Source organism: Crinia signifera, chromosome 2 (genome assembly GCF_055691185.1).
Source record: "Crinia signifera chromosome 2, ASM5569118v1, whole genome shotgun sequence".
Taxonomy (NCBI): domain Eukaryota; kingdom Metazoa; phylum Chordata; class Amphibia; order Anura; family Myobatrachidae; genus Crinia; species Crinia signifera.
This window is the reverse complement of record NC_139218.1, coordinates 15,992,421-16,012,847: the sequence shown is the minus strand read 5'-3', so window position 1 is coordinate 16,012,847 and position 20,427 is coordinate 15,992,421. Positions and strand designations below refer to the sequence as shown.

At 48.5% G+C, this 20,427-nt stretch overlaps 1 protein-coding gene across 1 annotated transcript in view; it reads right to left on the bottom strand.

Moving 5' to 3' along the window:
* Positions 1 to 11,259, bottom strand: part of PDZK1 (PDZ domain containing 1) — a 55,299-nt gene extending 44,040 nt beyond the window's left edge. The window contains exon 1 of the mRNA XM_083171621.1: positions 11,147 to 11,259. Within this exon, the coding sequence (XP_083027747.1) occupies positions 11,147 to 11,150 (4 nt within the window). The 5' untranslated portion in view covers positions 11,151 to 11,259. The remainder of the gene's footprint in view (positions 1 to 11,146) is intronic.
* Positions 11,260 to 20,427: the final 9,168 nt, after the last annotated feature.

Here is a 20,427-nt window from a genome sequence, read left to right as displayed (position 1 = left end):
CTAACACTGCATGACTAACACTGCTTGACTAACACTGCATGACTAACACTGCATGACTAACACTGCATGACTAACACTGCATGACTAACACTGCATGACTAACACTGCTTGACTAACACTGCATGACTAACACTGCATGACTAACACTGCATGAGTGCACTTCCATCTATGCCAGTGGTTCCCAAACTGTGTGCCGCGGCTCCCTGGGGTGCCTCGGGACACATGCAGGGGTGCCACGGGTTGGTGGTCCAGGACCAACTCAAATTATTAATGGTTAATTATTTATGAGCAAAACCAGTGCTGGTGGCTGCCAATCATAGAATGTGTACAAACAGAAGCAAATCCTGCCCTTTACCACATAACTGCTGCTAAGAATCGCATATAAACCCAATCTACTTAATTTTTTTTGGGACCTAGGGGTGCCGTGAAAAAAATTCTGATTCTCTAGGGTGCCGTGAATCAAAAAAGATTGGGAACCCCTGATCTATGCCATTAAAGGATCAATTGGGCTTCACATCAATACCGGTTGTTTAAAATTGTCGACAGAAAAGGGCTGATTATGATATATGGTCTATTTAATATATTTATATATCTAAAATTCCTTTAAATAAATGAATTGTATTTTATATATATATATATATATATATATTTTTAAATTAAATTTAACTGTGTTAATTATCAATTTGACCTGTGCAGTTTTTTCCTTGTACTACTATACTATTGCACACACACACACCTAAACAACATGCACACACAGCCCCCCCACACCCACAAATGTCACTATACAGATGGGTCAGGTCCCATCTTGGCAGGGGATGGCGCTGGCGTCGCCAGCCGCCATCCCCCGCCAGCGCCATGGCGATGGTGAGAAGGGGACGCGCGCACACGAGAGGCGCGCGCGTCCCCTTCCGACGGCGCTTCCATCCGTTCCCCCGGGTCCCCGCCGGCTTGCCGGCGGTAACCCAGGGTCCCCGCCGCCTGCCCGCATCCCCCCCTAACCCCCCCTAACCCTGTCCGTCTCCCTGAGGCGGAGACGGACAGGGTTTCCGTCGCGCTGGCGACGGAGACTGAGAAGCGCGTGCGCGTGAGACGCACGCGCGTCTCAGTGTATTCGCTGGCGCGGCTGCTGGCGGGTCGCCAGCGCAGACATTCTGGCGATCCGCCAGCCAGGATGGGACCTGACCCATCTGTACCCTCCACACTATCAATGTACATCTTACTTTGTAACCGCTTTTTAATTAAACAAAACAATACACACCCCCTTCCACATCATATGCTCTCTATTTAACACATTTCACCTATAACTCACGTTGCAATACAGGCTCCTCCATCTCCCTGCATTTACCAGGTTCCGCATCTAGGCCCTTATTCTGATCGGTGCGGCCGGAGCCGATTATGCGGCCAGGACCGTGCGTGCGAAACCCCGCCTTCCATACGGATCGCCAACTCCGTCCGTATGCGGTAAGAAGCTGGCCGAACGGACCGCACGTGTATTTTTCACGGAATACGCCTCCTCCATCTAAGGGGACCTCCCCCATCATTCGATGGTCGCAGGACCGAATGCTCCACCAGCACCCGCAACCTCAGACCACACGGACATTTTTCAGTGCAAAAGCAGGGATCTGGGCGGGCAGCTGACATCCGGCGATGTCATATGTCCGCCCCCTACACGTGCGTCACGGCCGCATTACCATACGTACGCCCAGCGGGGCGTATGCATATGGTAATGAGCCCAAATAGCCCTTCACGCCCCTCTCCACCCCCTGTTCGTAGTGTACACATATCATGCGGGATTTGGCCGTACGCCCCGCTCGCACATGCGCAGAGACGCCTCTGCACATGCGCAGACATAAAACATCGGCGGCCCGAACGCACGCAGATATATCCGCACCGATCAGAATAAGGGCCCTAGTGTTATAATGTTTAATGATTTTTTATCTCATTTAAATTAATAGGTAAGTAGGTGTATCGGGTTGGCACTCGTGGCTTCAATAAAAATCCGGTGCCAGGAACATAATAGAGCAATAAGAGACACTTACCCCCTCAGAGAAAGGATGGATCCGGCACACGGTAGTATAGGTGAAGAAAAAGAGGTTTATTAAGAGTGCAACATTGCACTAAGTGACAGCTGCTGACCTGACAGCCGTTTCAACTGCTGGGTGCAGTTTTCATCAGAGGTCAATATGCATCACACCCCCTATATAAAGGGGCACAGGTGCCATTTTGACCTTTGAAAGGTAGTAAGGAGCATGGAGAGGAGAGGAGGAATGTATGGGAGAGGAGTGGCAGTGAGTGCAGGTGGCAGAGGAAGCAGTGGGACAGTCACAGGCAGCAGCAGCGCCAGAGGAGCCAGGGGGAGAGGCAGCAGAGGCACACTGAGAGGCAGCAGTGTGAGAGGGAGAGGCAGCAGTGTGGCAGGCAACATCGCCACATCAAGGCCTGGGCCAGGCCGGACCCCAGAGGAGCAGGCACAGCAGAGCAGGAGGAGGTGGAGGACTCTCTTGCATCCCGATCCACTCACACAGGACCTGTTCAGCACACAGTCCGAGGAGGAGCTGCAGGAGGGACACATCTCTGAGGTCAACTGGCCAGAGGTAAAGGAAAATGGAGGTGATGAGGAGGAGGGTGAGACTGCCCTGGAGGAGGAGGGGGACATAGCCGCAGAGGAGGTGGAGGCAGAAAGTGGCCGCACCCAATGTGGCCGTAATGTGCGGATTTCCTATGAGGAAAATGCTGCCCTTGTCCGCGCTATACTCCTTGTATATGACCGGCTGCTGGGCAAAAATAGCAACAGGACAACAGAAGAGGCCATGTGGGACTATTACAGGGGCCATGAACGCAGTTAGCAGCCACAAAAGGAGCGTCAGGAATGTCAAGAAGCGCTTCAATGACATTAAAAGGCAACTGAAACCCAAGATGGCCACCGAAGTCAGAGAGGCCACAAACACTGGAGGAGGCACCACCCAACCCGTCACATATACCTCCTGTGAGAGAAAACTACATATCCCAGCAACGGGAACTTAGGTAAATGCAGGGGCGGATTGGCTAGCCGGGAAACCGGGACACTTCCCGGCAGGCCGCCCCATAAGCTTCCAGAACCGGCCGCTCTTCCTCACTTAGGGCTGCTGCGGACCTCAAAACGACCTGAGTGGCATTTTGCCAGAAAGCAAAATGGCCGCTGGAGGGCTGCTGCGCATGTGCGGCCGCCGCAGCTCCTCCTATGGTGCTTAGCAGAGGCAGAGCTACAGCACAGTCACAGGCAGCTCCACCTAGGCTCAGATCCCCAGCAGGCAGCGCAAAATGTTCGTGCGGCTGGGGATCATCATCAACAGAATGGCATGGGCAGCGGCAGCATACAGCACAGTTTAGAAGAAAGACCAAAGCAGGGTGAACAATGGGAGGCGCCAGGCAGTGGAGCCAGCGACTGGAAAATCCTCGGGAACAAGTCCCATTAAGCAACAGGCAGCATGTCCCGAAAAGGGGCGGAGCTACTCGGCACCAATGGGCGGAGCTACACAAGGGAAAGTTGGTGTATGTCACAGCTGCTGCCAAGCACTCTTAAGTAAGTGGAGTGACAAGCAAGCGGTGAGCCAATCAATGTGTGTGATGTCAGTCTGTGTGGGTGGGGTGGGGGCTGCTACTGGGGTGGCATTATGCATGTAAGCAGTCCTGCTACTGAGAACATTGGGGGTTATTCTTATTCCTTCGGTCTGACCAATGTTGCGCATCTGAAGGAATAAGAATAACCCCCAATGTTCACAGTAGCAGGACCGCTTACGTGCTTAATGTTCCCACGGCGAACTTTCGGTTCGCCGGGTGCACGCACTATAGGTGGCGTGCGGAGGGCAGGGGGGCGCCGGGCTACCCCATTACATTATGGGAACACCCAGCATTCCATGGGCGTTCCCATGAGAATGCTGGGCGTTGTCATGGTAATGAGGCGGTGACGTGGGTGCGGGGGGCTGGCAGCTGACATTACCGGATGTCAGCTGCCTTCCCATATCTGACCCAGCCCAGCATTCTCATGGGAACACCCATGGAATGAGGCGGTGACGCGGGTGCGCCCATAGCCGACCAGCATGCACGCATATGTAAGTGACTGGAAAGTCACTTTTATATGCATGTACCTTCCACGTCTTTCGATGGTCGGTGACCATCGAAAGATGTGGGAGGTTACCCGCGGCATACGAATGGATGTTTATGCTAAACATCCATGTGCAGCCTGTGCGGGCAAACCCACGTTGCGAAGGGGGGGCGGGTGAGCATTCATTCGCCGGGTGGGGTTTGGTGGATTTGCAAGGCTGCGAATTCGCAGCCTTGCGAACCAACCAGAATAACCCCTATTATGCATGTAAGTGGCGCCTCCACATGAGACATGTGTAAGCAGCACTTCTACCTAGGGGGTGCACTACTGGGGGCATTATATGTGTAAGTGGCACTGCGGGCATTATGCATGTAACCGCTGCTACAGTGGGCATTATCATGCATTTAAGTGGCGCTACTACTGGGGGGGGCATGGATCATTAGGTCTCAACAATGTTGGTCGACAGTCATTAGGTCGACATGAGTCTAGGTGGACATGGGTAAGGTCGACAGTCAAAAGGTCAACATGGGGTTTTTCACATTTTTTTTGTCCCGAATGTCACACATGGACACTGAAATGTAGCACCACGTCCTCTTGCATGGCTCGCTGCACTCATCATGCTATTTTATTCTCCCACCACACCCTAGTGGATGGTAGGGCATGAAATACCTCCTGTCGGCACATGTCGGCTCAAAAAAAAAATTGAAAACCCCATGTCGACCTTTTGACTGTCGACCTAACCCATGTCGGCCTAATGACCCTGTCGACCTAATAACCTTGTCTAACTCATGTCGACCTTTCTGCATGTCGACCTAATGACTGTCGACCCTCATGCTGGTGACCCAATGACCGTATCCCTACTGGGGACGTTATGCTTGTAAGTGATGCTGCTACTGGGGGTATTATGTGTTTGAGAGGTGCTGCCTGGTGCTTCTACTGGGGGCACTATGTATGTAAGCAGCGCTGCTACTGTGGGCATTATGGCCCTAATTCAGATCTGATCGCAGTACAAATTTGTTCTCAAAATGGGCAAAACCATGTGCACTGCAGGTGGGGCAGAGGTAACATGTGCAGAGAGAGTTAGATTTGTGCGAGTAATTTTGTTTCTGTGCAGGGTAAATATTGGCTGCATTATTTTGACACTGTAATTTAGATTTCAGTTTCAACACACCCCACCCAAATGTAACTCTCTCTGCACATGTTACATCTGCCCCACCTGCAGTGCACATGGTTTTGCCCATTTTGAGAACAAATTTGTACTGCGATCAGATCTGAATAAGGGCCTATGTGTGTAAGGGGCGCTGCTAATGGGCACTTTATGCATGTAAGCAACGCTTCTACTAAGTGGAGCTACTACTGGGGACATTTTGTGTTTAAACAGCGCTGCTACTGCAGGCATTTTGTGTGTAAGCGGCACTACACGGTGATGCTACTGGGGGCAACGTGTATGTAAGCAGTGCTGCTACTGCGGACATTGGGCAGGATATACACATCACGCTGATGTACTGACATATGCGGTGATAAGAGCTGCCCTGTGCGATCCCCGATGCTGCTTGGACTTTCTCCTTTCTGACAGAGAAGTCCAACTGTGTATACATTGCGGCCGCGGGGCATGCTGGGAGGGATGTTGGATCCCTCACACAGCAGCGCTGCGAAGAGAAGCCCATAGGCTGCAGTGAAGCTCCACCGGGCGAGGGTTTGGCGGGGCTTTAGTGCATTTCAAAATGTGGTAAAAACCCAGAAAATGGGGTTTTCACTGCATTTTTTGTTCAGTACATCCTGCCCATTATGTGTATAAGGGGTGCTACTATTGCAGACATTATGTTCATAAGGGAAACGGTAATCTGTCAGACCACACTTAGGTCGACATTCATTAGGTCGACCCCGGAAAGTTGACTGGCCACAAGGTTGACAGGGTTAAAGGTCGACATGGGTCAAGGTCGACATGACTTAATGTCGACATGGGCCAATGTCGACCTGGCTTTAGGTCGACAGTCATTAGGTCGATATGAGTTTTTCACTGTTTTTTGAGCCGACATGTGCCGACAGGCGGTATTTCATGCCCTACTATCCACTAGGGCGTGGCGGGAGAATAAAATAGTGTGCTGGGCGTAGCGAGGCACTGTGCCCGAAGCATTGCGAGCAATGCGAGGGGCTGCGGTTCAACTCCAACTGTGTCCATGTCGACTGTGTCGACATTCGGGTCAAAAAACAGTGAAAAACTCATGTCGACCTAATGACTGTCGACCTAAACCCATGTCGACCTTAAGTCATGTCGACCTTGACCCATGTCGACCTTTAACCCTGTCGACCTTGGGGCCAGTCGACCTTCCGGGGTCGACCTAATGACTGTAGACCTAAGTCTGGTCTGACAGATGTACCGATTCCGTTCATAAGAGGTGCTTCCCAGTGCTGCAACTGGGGGCATGATGCGTGTAAGTGCCTTTACTGCAGGTATTGTGTGTAAGCGGAGCTGCTACTGTGCGTATTGTGTGGAGGAGGAGATAATACTGTAGGCATTATGTGTATAGAGGGTGCTACTACTGCTGGCATTATTATGTTTAGAAGGGGAGCTACTATTGCAGGCTTTATTATATGTATAATGAGTGCTACTTCAGAGGCTTTTTGTGTATGAGACACTACTATCGTGGGTATTATTATGTGCATATGTGGCTCTGCTACTTGTGAGTGTTATGTGTATAAAGCGTGTTACTACTGTGGACATTATCTGTGTATAAGGGGTGCTATTACTGTAGCCATTATATGTAAAGCGCACTATTGTGTAGTGTAAAGTGAATAAGGGGCACTACGCGTGTTGTTTAATGTGAATAAGATTGTGCTACTGTGTGGCATAATTTGTAATTACGCCACAGGCATTTTTCAGCACATGCCTATGGCATGCACTGTCCCTTTGTAAAGAATGGAAGGGTGCAAATTTATAGTTTGCAGGGTGGCGCCGAACACCCTAGCACCGGACCTGGGACCGAGAACAAGCCTGCTGAGGTGAATAAAATGAATATCTAATGCAGCCATATGCGTGCACACGGGGTGGGGTGGGGGTTAGGGGGAAGAGGGGGGGGGGGGGTTGCTGGTGTGCCTAATGTCCAGGACACTCATTTTCTGGCTCCTGCAGTGATCGCCGATAGGACTGACTAATGATCGATGCCGCTCTATTACATTGCCTGTTACTCAGATATTTTAATAACACTGAGGCTTATAGACAGCTTTGGATGTGCCCGCATCTCCTCCATTGTCTGTCTTCCCTGATGTCAGTGGGGATCTGTCAGCACTGCAGTACACCTGCCTTGGCCCTAGGAGTTACCCCTCACTCTCCCTAAGGCAGGCATGTCCAAACTATGGCCCTCCAGCTGTTGTGAAACTACACATCCCAGCATGCCTTGCAATAGTTTTAGCATTCCCTAATAGCAAAACTGTGGCAAGACATGATGGGAATTGAGGTTTCACAATAGCTGGAGGGCCATAGTTTGGACATACCTGCCCTAAGGTACAGCTCACACTTCTTCCTGTCCCCGGCTCCCTTACATTTTAAAACCCAGCATCCTGCCTCTTTCTTTTAACCCACCTTTAGTCTTCTCCTGGCTCCTGAGGATGGGCTGAGACTCATGGGCCGGTGTTGTATGAATGCCCCCAGGCTAAAGTTTGCCAGCCAGCCCCTGAATGTAACCGCATAATGTGACTCGATGACATCACGCTGTGCACACACGTGCCCTCTCTCTCCTGTGCCATGTCATTAGTGAGAAGGCGGAGGATTATATAGCATATAGCCTTCCTCTTAGAAGGACATGTTCAACACTGGCAGGCGGAACACTGACCCAAAAAGCGAGGGGGTTAGGGGAAATATAAGTGATCATAATTCAATATTTAAAATGGCAAAAATATTTTTTCAGCAGTGCACACCCTAATGTAATGCACTGCACACGCCTATGAATGCAGTCTGTCCTCCCCCTAGCCTGATACTGTGGCAATGGACTGGTACAATTCTATTTATGGGCATTATGCTGTGTGGCATAATGTGTAATGGGCATTACAGTGTGTGACATAATGTATAATATGCATTATGGTGTGTGGCATAATGTGATGGGCATTAAAGTGAGTGGCATAATGTGTAAGGGGCATTATGGTCTGCGGCATAATGTGTATTGGGCACTACAGTGTACAAAATAATGTGTAATGGACATTAGGGTTTGTGGCATAATGTGTAATATGCATTATGGTGTGTGGTTTAATGTGATGGACATTACGGTGAGGGGCATTATGGTCTGCAGCATAATTTGTAATGGGCACTATGGTGTACAACATGTATAATGGACATTACAGTGTGTGGCATAATGTTTAAGGGGTGTTACGGTCTACCTGGTGCAGTGTGTATAAGTGGCACTGCATTGTGGTGTAATGTGAATTACGGACATTACTATGTGGTGTAATTGGTACTATTATGTGGCCATGCCCCTTCCCATGAAGCCATGCACCTAAACTTTTGGTGCACTGGCCTAGGGCGTGCACTATGCCTATTTGTGTATGTGAGGGTGGAGGGGAGGGGGTTTCAATTCCCCTTCTGGTACGAGGCACCAGAATGTCTAGTTATGGCATTGTTGCACATGGCCATTGCAGCCAGGGAATGGAAAGAACATGGGCTGCGCCAGACAGAAAGTTAAGGCCCTTCTCCCACCCTGCACCCCCCTCTCACTCTGAGTGCTCTCCCAGTACTAGATAGTCTAAGGCAGTGGTCAGGGAACTCGGTCCTCATTACCCCACGCAGTGCATGTTTTGCAGGTCTCCTCACAGAATCACAAGTGAAATAATTAACTCCACCTGCGGACCTTATAAAATGTGTCTGTGAGTAATTAGTACACCTGTGCACCTGCTGCGTTACCAGCAAAACATGCACTGTGTGGGGTAATGAGGACCAAGTTCCCTGACCACTGGTCTAAGGGATCCTACTTTAGTGTTATAAGGGGTATATGGGGTGGTACACTACACTTTAGGACACCCCCCCTTTTCCAGAGTACACGCGCCTTTGGCGTGTGCATAGTTACGGCCTTAATTTTTCCATACCCCCACTTCATTATTTCCACTTCCACCACTGCACATATCAGACTCCGCCCCTCAACAGACCCCGCCCCCATTAGGGCTGGTTCCAGAAATTTCCTGGGCTGGTTTTCCATCCCAATCCGCCCCTGGGTAAATGTCATGCTCATAGATAGAAATTGTTGGTGATGCTGGGCCATGTAGTTCCACACCTGCTGGTTTTGGTCAAATGTCTAACAAATAATGTTACAGGTTTAAATTGCTCTGGGCCCAAACATAGTTGTCATTTTGTCATAGCTAAATGGCCTCCATGCAGCATTATTGCAGCCATTTTGCAGACAAATACACTTTGTAAGAATTTTTTTAATAATATATAAAACAAAATTGTTCATAAATTATTGGTCACCGTGAACCATGTGTGTCCCAGGAGAAAAAACCCAAAACATTCATTGTGCATGCTGGTAATAAATTGTTTAACATTTTTATTAACAATATTGGGATATCCATCTTTGCGGACGATACAAAACTTAGCAAAGTCATCAAATCATCAGAAGATGTCACCATGCTTCAAAATGATCTTGCAATTCTAGATGAGTGGGCAAAAAAATGGAAGATGAGGTTCAATGTAGATAAATGTAAGGTTATGCACCTTGGGAGACACAACCAGTGTGCAAGTTACAACCTTAGCAGAGAGGAACTGGGTAATTCCATACTTGAAAAGGATCTAGGAGTCCAAATAGACAGCAAACTGGGATGTAGTGCCCATTGTAATGTAGCTACAAAAAAGGCCAACAAAATTCTGGCATGTATTAAGAGGGGAATGGAAACTAGGGACTCAAGGGTAATTATGCCACTGTATAAAGCATTGGTGAGACCTCACCTCGAGTACGGAGTGCAGTTCTGGGCCCCACACTATAAAAAGGACATCATAGAATTAGATAAAGTCCAAAGGCGAGCAACAAAGCTTATTAGGGGAATGGAGAATTTAAGCTACGGGGAGAGATTAAGCAATTTGGGACTATTTACATTGGAAAAGAGATGTTTAAGGGGGGACATGCTCAACATGTACAAATATATCAAGGGCCAATATAAGGAACTGTCACGCACCATCTTTTCTACTAGAAAGGAATCTAGGACGCGAGGGCATGAGTATAGATTAGAAGAAAAAAGATTTCATTCAGCTAGTAGAAAGAATTTCTTTACGGTCAGAACAGTCAAACTCTGGAACTCTCTTCCCAGAGAGGTGGTAACGGCTGGCTCATTAAATGCGTTCAAGGCAAAGTTGGACAAACATTTACTGGAGAAAAACATCCATGGGTACAAATAAGAAATATAATCTGTCTGTAAAATACCAGAACCTACCAAATCAGCAATGGATATCTATACCAGGTTGAACTAGATGGACGCAAGTCTTTTTTCAGCCTTACCTACTATGTAACTATGTAAATGCTGTCCATGCCAGGTCTGTAACGCCTGTCCACCATTTTGTTTGCAGATCATCCATCCCGAAGTGCTCACGCACCACACAGAGGCTGACGCATTGGTCCTGATGCAGAGGCTGCAGGTAAGCAAAATGAATGTGACACCATTACACATACAGTACACACACCCATCTACCATGCACAATAGGCTACACTACAATCTACTCCTGCACCCTATTGTAAACCAAATATAGGTTCTATGTCAACAACATTGTGTAAAGACCTTTATGTAGCATGTTTAATATTATTACATGCTCATTGAACCAATGTCATATTGCCTAATGCCAAACAAAACAGCACATTACAGTGCTGCCAGACATGCTGGCCATGCCATGGACTCATTGAGACACACTATGTACCAATGGATATTAATTTAATGTGAAACAGCCATCAGACGTATTAAAAATCTACCATTCAATTTATTGCAGGGGTACATGTGTTACTGAATAGTACCCATTGTTATGTGGCATAACCCACAAGACACATTAAAATCAAAAGGACACATACTGCACTATTAAGGTAGGATACTTGCCCATTTCTTTTTTTAAACAGGATCACCACACCTACTGCTGCCACCGACAGATTCAGCTGAAATGATGGACGCAGATATGGAAATCATTCTACAGCCCATAGACGCGTTCTCACCTGAGGAAGAAAACACTGCAACAGTGGGCAGTATTCAATGAGGATGTTTCACGGCGAATTTGTGCTATTTTCGCGTTGGAAGGTGATTTTTTGGGTCAGAAAGCGAATCACCCTATTCAACGTGCACTTCTCGCCGTCTTTCTAAGTGATTTTCGCCGTGTGTCTCCGTGTAGAAAATCGCCATCTTTTCATGGTGAAGTTGTTGTTGGTTTACATTTGGTGTAAAAAAATCAGGAATTTTATTCTGTGAAGGGGCATGCTATTTTTATTCATGTGCTTATAGCACATGAATATATATTTAATTTAAAAAAACATTTTTTACACAGAGCAGCCAGCAGGGGGCCGGGAGCCGGGAGCCGAGAGCCGCTCATTATATATTCATATATACACTGCACCCGATCATTACATATGCACGATCGGGTGCAGTGAATACCTGGTCCCCTGCTGGCTCTCCCAGGGGCAGCCTGTGCTGCCTGGCTCCCGGGGAGCCCACCTCCCCCCCACATACGTTCTGGGGCAGGCAGGGAGACTTCCATCTCCCTGCCTGCCACCGTCCTCAGGCTCGGTTCACACTGCCGTCAGGGGCAGCGAGCCCCAGCGACGTTGAATAGGGGGGACAGCGAGGCTCCAGAACACGGCGACTGTGCAGGGAATCCTAAACAGGATTCGCTGCACGCCGTGAATATTCTCATTGAATACGGCCCAGTGACTGAAAGGGCAACAACTGTGGTGACTCCCCACCAACCCACACCCACCAGAAGAGGTAGCTCGCTCATTGCACACATTTAAAAACAAACAGATAGAATTCATGGCAATGCAAAACCATGAAATGGGCAATATGCAAGGCTACCTGAGAAACATATTTCAACAACTTAAAAAAGTGGCCACCAGTGTCTGTGTAAGTGTGGGCACACAAGTCAGAATGGCTACCACCTTGGACACACGTCTGTCCGAAATTAGCCAGGCCCTACGGGTACAAAACAATAATATAGCCATCCTAAATGAAAGTGTACATGGTCAAACACAATCTATATCAGCACAGACCAATGCCTTGATTGCCATGCAAGCACAGTTAAATAGTCAAGAATTAAATTTATTAGGAGCAGCTACACCCACTATTAGTAGTGTGTCCAGTTCACCAATGAGTGGCTCACCCACTTCACCACCACGTAGGAGTGTGCGAACCAGGGTTGGGCTGGGCTCAGGGGCAAAGGGGCGATGTGCATGTACACGGTACCTAAAAAATGATTTTACAAGTTGCACATGTCTACTGTTGTTCTTATACACTTAAAATATTTTTGTGAAAATGTATGGCCCAGTAAAAAGAATTAAAATATTTTTTTTGCATTAGTAAAGACGTTCCTTTACAGTAAAATGTGTCTGTGGTTTATTTTTAACAACTTAAATGGTGTAACCCACTATGGTAATGTAGAGTTAGGGTGTTGAATTCATTTGGTGGGTTCGGTCATTTTTATAAATGGCTTACAGCATTGAAAAAATGTACTTACCAAGTAGCCAGCCCTGCACCATTTGGTGGTCCTGGAATCAGTCTCAGAGGGCTGAGAGAATATAGGCATCATGGCAGTTCCCTGGGTAGCCTGCAACCACACTGAGTATTTTGAGGTTGGCATCACATACCACCTGCATGTTCAGAGAGTGACGCCCACGCCGATTGACGTAGACATGTCCCATCATGTGCGGTGTCCGATGCCCAATGTGGGTTTAATCTAGGGCTCCCAGCACGTTTGGGAATGCTGAGAGACGAATAGAAAGCCACCTTAAGGTCTTGCCACTCAGACTCACAACATGGGAATCTGATGTATGTCCGCCACAACTACTTGAAAGCAAGTAACACTTGAGTGAAATGCTTAGAGAAAGTGGGCTGTGATACCCCCAAGGACCATGAGGTCACAGACTGATTGGAGCCTGTGGCCAAGAAGTAGAGGGCACACATTAATTTGTGCAGCCCAGACATTGCATATTTGGCACCCCCATAAGGGTCCAAATCATCTCTCACCTGCTCATTTAAGTTCAACAGGTTATTGTGGTTCAGCCTAAACATCCCCACAACCTGTTGATCCGAGAGGGAGTCCAGGTACAGCCTAGCATGGTACCTATGTGAAGCATGCAGTAATCGGGGTACCTGGTCTGGCGCGCAGCTTCCTCCCTCCTCCTGCGCAGCTCCTCCAAATGCTCAAAGTCACAAACAGCCAACTCCACACCACTCTGCACAATCTCCATCTCTGAAACCCTCACAGGTGTCCTTAATGATGTTGGGGTATATGTAGGGGAGTTTATGATTAAAAATGAGGACCCCTGTGTGAAAACTAACCATTTCTGCACTTGACCAAAGTTGCTTCTGGGTCAAGTCGCCCATCAGGAACTGGTCTGCACCAGTGGCGAATTTTAGACACTTTTGAAATGCAAATTCAGTTTGCACATTCCATTAAATAAGCGATTTGTATACTTTTGTATGGGAAAACATCTGGATGCGATAAAAATGCGAATTAAAACCGGCAAGTAAGAAAGTGTGAGTTATCGCACAAAATGTGCGAATTACGGGACTTAGCGCACCCTATTAAGTATGCGATTTTGGCAAAAAGTGCGAAAACACCATTTTGCTGCCTAAAAGTCGCAAAAAATCAACAATCGCATTCCGTTAAATGTCACCCGAGGTCTCTGGGACAGGAAGTCAGCCTGCGGTGAGACTGACACGTCACTATAATACAATGACTATGTTCATGCTGACTTAATGCAGGATAACTAATATATAAAGTTACAACCATTAAAAAAACATGGCCGACACAGAACACACTATGCGTTACCTTTACCTAGTAAAATGTTGGTTTGCTTTTAACCCTTTACTGATTAACCCTTTGAGTGCTAACATCTCTGTGTGAAATGTGCAAAATATCGGCTAAATATGCCAGCGTCTCTCACATTTGTTATATAAATTCAAATAACAAATGTTGTGTAAAAAATGATTATATTTCCTATATAAGTTAACATTACAGGTCGTTATGAGGAATAACAATGTTTGTTTGGCAATTTTCACACCTAGGGGGTTATTTTGGTTCACTCTTTCTGACAAATTCCTTCTTAGAGGGACAAAACCATGTGCACTGCAGGTGGGGCAGATGTAACATGTGCAGAGAGAATTAGATTTGGGTGGGGTTTTACTTCAAAGTGAGATCTATATTGCAGTGTAAAAATAAAGCAGTCAGTATTTACTCCGCAGAAACAAAATATCTAATTCTCTCTGCACATGTTACATCTGCCCCCCCCTGCAGTACACATGATTTTGTCCATCTAAGAAGGAATTTGTCAGAAAGAGTGAACCAAAATAACCCCTCTAGTTTTGACACTCAAAGGGTTAAGCAAGTGCTCCTGCTCACACCTATTACTGATACTATGCATAACGGACAAGTGAGAACAGAAATACCAGAGGAAATAAGGGCGGTCAGAGCATTGAAAGCAAATGTAATACAATTTGTTGTGGTGAGGGGGGAGGAAGGGGGGGGGGGGGGGCAGTGTTGATTGGTTGATTCTCAACATACAAAGTTTATCATTAAAAGTCTGCAGCCCTGTGAGAAACGTACAATCATGTCCATTTGATGGGAGGAGGAGAAGAAATGGATTTGTATAATACAGCTATGTGGATAAAGTCTGTTGTGTTCCTTACTGTGTTACCTCTGACCTTTCTGTCCAACCATGTGCATGGTAAGTAAAACTACTGACTAATAATAATAATGTTATTTATATAGCACTTATCACCTAGTAGGGCTCAAACATCTTTACATTGGCCTTTATGATACAAGCTACCAAACAAGTGTAACAGTAGATATTAGTGAAACGCGTAGATACCAGAAAATCTTGAGTCTGGTATTGAAGGATTCTAGAATGGGGGCTTCTGGCATGATACGGTGGAGAGAGTTGCATTGAGTAAGAGCCACAAAGTTGAAAGCTTGATCCCCCAGATTTCTGGGAGATTCTAGGTACAGTTGATAGTCCTTCCGCAGATGGCAGTAAGCGAGTGGGGCAGTACAGAATCAGAAGCTGCTTCCAGTACCTTGGGCCTTGATCATGTAAGGATGGTGCAGTCAGTAAGCCAGTGTTCAGAATTTGAAAGGTAGTCAGTGGAGGTAGTAGAGAATGGGTTATCTTTAAACTCCTCACCACCACCTACAAGGCTCTCTCCTCCTCTACCGCTCCTTACCTCTCTTCACTGATCTCTATCCACACTCTCTCCCGTACTCTTCGCTCCGCCGCTGACCACCGACTGACCTCTCACCTAAACACCTCCTCCCACTCCCGTGTCCAAGACTTCTCTCGCGCTGCCCCCCTGCACTGGAACAACCTCCCACCACCCATCAGGATTTCTGATTCCCTTACCTCCTTCAAGCGCTCCCTCAAAACCCACTTCTTCCGACTAGCCTATCCCTCCGCCTCCTAACCTCTTTCGCTCCTCCTATCCTGCCTACCGTACCCCTCCAACCGTTCCTACTTATCCTATTGTTTTTCGTTCCTCCACCCACCTCCTTTTAGTCTGTAACTCTTATAAGTAGGGCCCTCCTTCCTCACATACTCACCCTACCTCTTTACCTCACCTGTGCTCCTGTCCTGTTCTTCCCTTCCTCTACTTCATCTCCAGTCTCCTTGACAATTTTCACACCTACTTCAGAACTGATGCTGATTTTAGTTCTACCAACTATATCCCTATTTATGCTGTATTTTATCAACACACCCTGTAAGTTACTTTGTAATTTGTTTTTGTGTTTGCTATGTATGGCGCTGCGGACACTTTGTGGCGCCTTATAAATAAACACACCACTATTACTACTCCTGTGAGTGTTTGGAGCCCAGTGGACAGGGAAACGCGGCCCCACCGAGCTCCATCTCCACCCTTGTGCATGGCTAAGAATGCATTCGCTGCCATGCACACAGGGGGATAATCACTCACCATCGAATGATTTTTCCCTGCTCACAGCGCTGAGTGCATCTAGTCTGCAAAGGCCGCGGGGAGAAGGAGTGGACATCATGTCAGTGGCCCGTCCCTCCCAATGGCTGGGGAATGCCAGCGTTTTCCATGGGAAATTGCCAAACGGCCGCAGGGTGTCAATCACCCAGCAAGCAGACAGTGAACACTAGCCTTCACTAGCTGTCTTTGTGTAGATTTCTCGCGCAACATAAACCTGGGTACACATATATAAAACTAGGTGATTCATCGCGCCCTACGGGCGCTCTTCACACCGTCGTAAGGGGCTATGCCCCCTTAATTTGTGAACATTTATATGAGAAAGATGGTTAGAATTGTATGTAAGATGGCCTGTATTGCAACTTGAGTTATAGGTGAAATGTGTTAAATAGAGAGCATATGATGTGGAAGGGGTTGTGTATTGTTTTGTTTAATTAAAAAGCGGTTACAGAGTAAGATGTACATTGATAGTGTGGATGGTACAGTGACATTTGTGGGTGTGGAAGGGGGGCCTGTGTGTGCATGTTGTTTAGGTGTGTGTGCAATAGTATAGTAGGGTGTTTCTGAGTCAGCGGCTCCCCACTGGCGGAGGTCACGACACAGGAAAACAGGAGGCTGGGTAGTGATAGGGGTGTGTGGGCATAAGGGAGACTAAAGAGGAGGGTGGGAGATACTGTGCAGCTTCTGCCAGTAGGTGAGGGTCCAGCGTGGCAGCACAGGAGTACAGGATGGTGGCCCTGAGTCAGTGTCTCCTCCTACTGGGTGGGAGTTCGGGTGCATGAGAGCAGGAGGCTGGGCTATGAGGCATGATAGGGGCATGTGGGCAAAACAGCGTCAGCGACTCCCCAGTGGTGGAAGTTACGGTTCAGGAGAGCAGGAAGCTGGGTAGTGATAGGGGTGTGTGAGTATATGGGGACTAAAGAGGGGCTTAGGGGTGCCGTGAATTGCGGGAGGGGCACGGGGGGTGCCGTGAATCAAGGGAGGGAGGGGGCGCAGGTGTCGGCGAATCGCGGGAGAGGGCGGGGGTCCGCAAAGCGTGGGAGGGGGCGTGAATTGCGCGAGGGGGGGTGTTGCGAATCGCGGGAGGGGGGATGCGTGGGGGGTCCGTGAATTGCGGGAGGGGGGGGGGCACGGGGCGCGATGAATCACCTAGTTGGTTATATATTCTTGTAGAAGGATGGTAGGATGTTGCTGTCATTCAGAATGCATTTACATAAACAGTAATAGTAGCAGTAAAAGGTCTGACTTAAAACACCTACAGTAAAACAGAACAGGTGTTATATATTATACAAAGAATTGGTTGATGATGTGTAGGTTGACGTGCACATAGTTCATAGTTGTCACTGGAAAAAAATTGCTCCAAGAAAAAATCAACACAGAAAATTCAACACATGTAAATGTTGACATAAGTGTGGCACTTCATCGGTGTCCATGTCAACACATGAGAATGAATATGAAAACATTCAAAAAAAACAAAAAATAAATCTTCAAAAACTCATGTCAACCTTTTTCATTGTCGACCATAGCCGTGCCAGTGTTTTGCATGTGCCATTTAATCCTGGGGTTGCCGTGAATCACGCGCGGGGGTGGGGAGGGAGGAGGTGAGGGGTGTCCGCGAATCACGGGAGGAAGGGTCGTGGGTGGATGCCGTGAATTGCGGGAGGGGGGGTCGCGGGGGGGGGGGTGTGTGCCGCGAATCGTGGGATGGGGGGGGGGCGCGGGGGGGGGGGTAGCAGTGAATCGCAGGAGGGTGGGTCGCGGGGGCGGGGGGTTGCCGCAATGACAGGAGGGGGGGTCAGTGGTGGGGAATCGTGGTAGGGGGGGTTGTGGGGAGCACCGTGAACCGCAGGAGGGGGGGCCCGGGGGGTTGGCGCGAATCGTGGGAGGGGGGGTCGCGGGGTGCCGCGAATTGCAGGAGGGGGGATTGCCCCGGGGTGGGGCCGCGAATCGCGGGAGTCACCGAGGGTGCCGCGAATTGCGGGGGGTGTGCTGCAAATTGCGGGAGGGGGGTCGTGGGGGGTGCCGCAAATCGCCACAAGAAAAAATCAACACAGAAAGGTCAACACATGTAAATGTTGACATAAGTGTGGCACTTCATTGGTGTCCATGTCGACACATGAGAATGAATATGAAAACATTGAAAAAGTGAAAAATAAATCTTGTCAACCTTTTTCATTGTCGACCATAGCCATGTCAGTGTTTTGCATGTGCCATTTAATCGTGGGGATGCCATGAATGGGGGGGGGGGGGGGAGGGAGGGAAGTGCATACCCAACAATACCCTCTCCAGGAGGGACAGATTGCTCTGTTTCTGGACTTCTTAATTTATGGATTACCATCACCTGTGCTTAAACACCATTCTTATCAATAACCCTGTTTAAAACAGGTGATGACAATCATAAATTAAGATGGAAGTCCACAAACAGAGCATTCTGTCCCTCCTGGAGAGGGTCATGTTGGGAGGTTTGGAGGTGTGGGGCGCTCACCTGGTGTGTCTGGTGAGTAGCTGTGTCTTTGCTGTGTAACGTGGAGAGGCAGAGTGTGTCTGGCACTGTCTGTGGGCTCACTGGGCTGGTTCTCTGTCATGTGAGTCAGTCATGTGAGTCAGAGGCTCCACCCAGGGTTATATCTCCAGACACACTTTGAGTGACAGATGTAGCCAAATATATAAGAGATCGTCGGGCCGTTCTTCTGTCCTGGGATGAACGGCTGTCCAGATTGTATAGGTGTGTACGCTGTCCCGATTCCTGCTGTGCGATCGATAAACGGCCAAAACCGGTCTTGTCCGTTAATACTCGGTCGGTCGAAGGTTCAGTGCTGATTAATTTTCATCCGACCGGACGGGCACATATCGGAACAAAAGTGCAGTGTGTACGCATGTTCGATCGATATGCTGCCGTTCTTACGACTATACTGGCAAAATTGGAGCACCCATGTGAGCGTTCCATAGCTGCATGATGTCTCCTACAGCACAAGAAGCGTTCACCTCTCCCTATAGCATTTCAATAGGGAGTATATATAAAATATATATATATATAAATGTATATCTGCTATGATTTGTTATCAGATACCGCTCCTCCCCCCTCCCATCCCATACCTATCCTGACCACTCGCCCCCGCACCCCCACCCTCCCAACAATGACCCCCCCTCGCTTCTGCAATCCCAAAAACCTTATCCACATAAATACACAACCCACCCCCTCTCTTTCCTGTGCACTATGGAATGCCAGATCCATCTGCAACAAACTCCATGCCATCCATGACCTATTCATCTCTAGAGCATTCCACCTCCTTGCTATCACCGAGACCTGGCTCTCCACCTCTGATTCTGTCTCTCCAGCTGCTCTCTCCAACGGTGGCCTCTCTTTCTCTCACACTCCCAGGCCTGACGGTCGCCACGGTGGCGGCGTGGGTTTTCTCCTCTCAGCCTCATGCACCTACAGTGTCATTCACCCTGAACCCTCTCTCCTTTTCTCCTCCTTTGAGTCTCACTCTATCCATCTATACTACCCCTACCACCTCCGTGTCGCTGCATTCTACCGCCCCCCTGGCCCTATCTCCCAATTTCTTGACAACTTCGCCGCCTGGCTTCCACACTTCCTCTCCTCTGACCTGCCATCTGTCATTCTTGGTGACTTTAACATCCCCTTGGATAACCCCGCTGATCCTGGCACCTCCAAACTCCTCTCTCTCTGCTCCTCTCTTGGCCTATCTCAGTGGACTACCTCTCCCACCCACATCCAAGGACACTCCATCGATCTCGTCTTCTCTCGCTCTTGTTCCCTTACTGACTACACTATCTCGGCTTTTGCTCTTTCTGACCATCGCCTCATCTCCTTCTCCCTCACTGCTTCCCCCTCTCCCACCCCCCCTCCCAAGCGCATTGTCTCACGGCATAACGTCAACACACTTGATCTTGCTGCCTTCTCAAACACGCTGTGTCCCCTTCTCGCCCCAATCGCCCTCATGTCCTGCCCGAACCTCGCCGCCTCCCTCTATAATGACACCCTATCTTCGGCATTGGACTCTGCCTGCCCTCCCTCCTCTATCCCCCTTCGATGCTCCAACCCCCAACTGTGGCACTCGCCTATCACCCGATTCCTTAAAAAGTGCTCTCGCACTGCTGAGCGCTTCTGGAAGAAATCACGCTCCCTTGTGGATTATCTCCATTTCAAATTCATTCTTTCCTCCTCC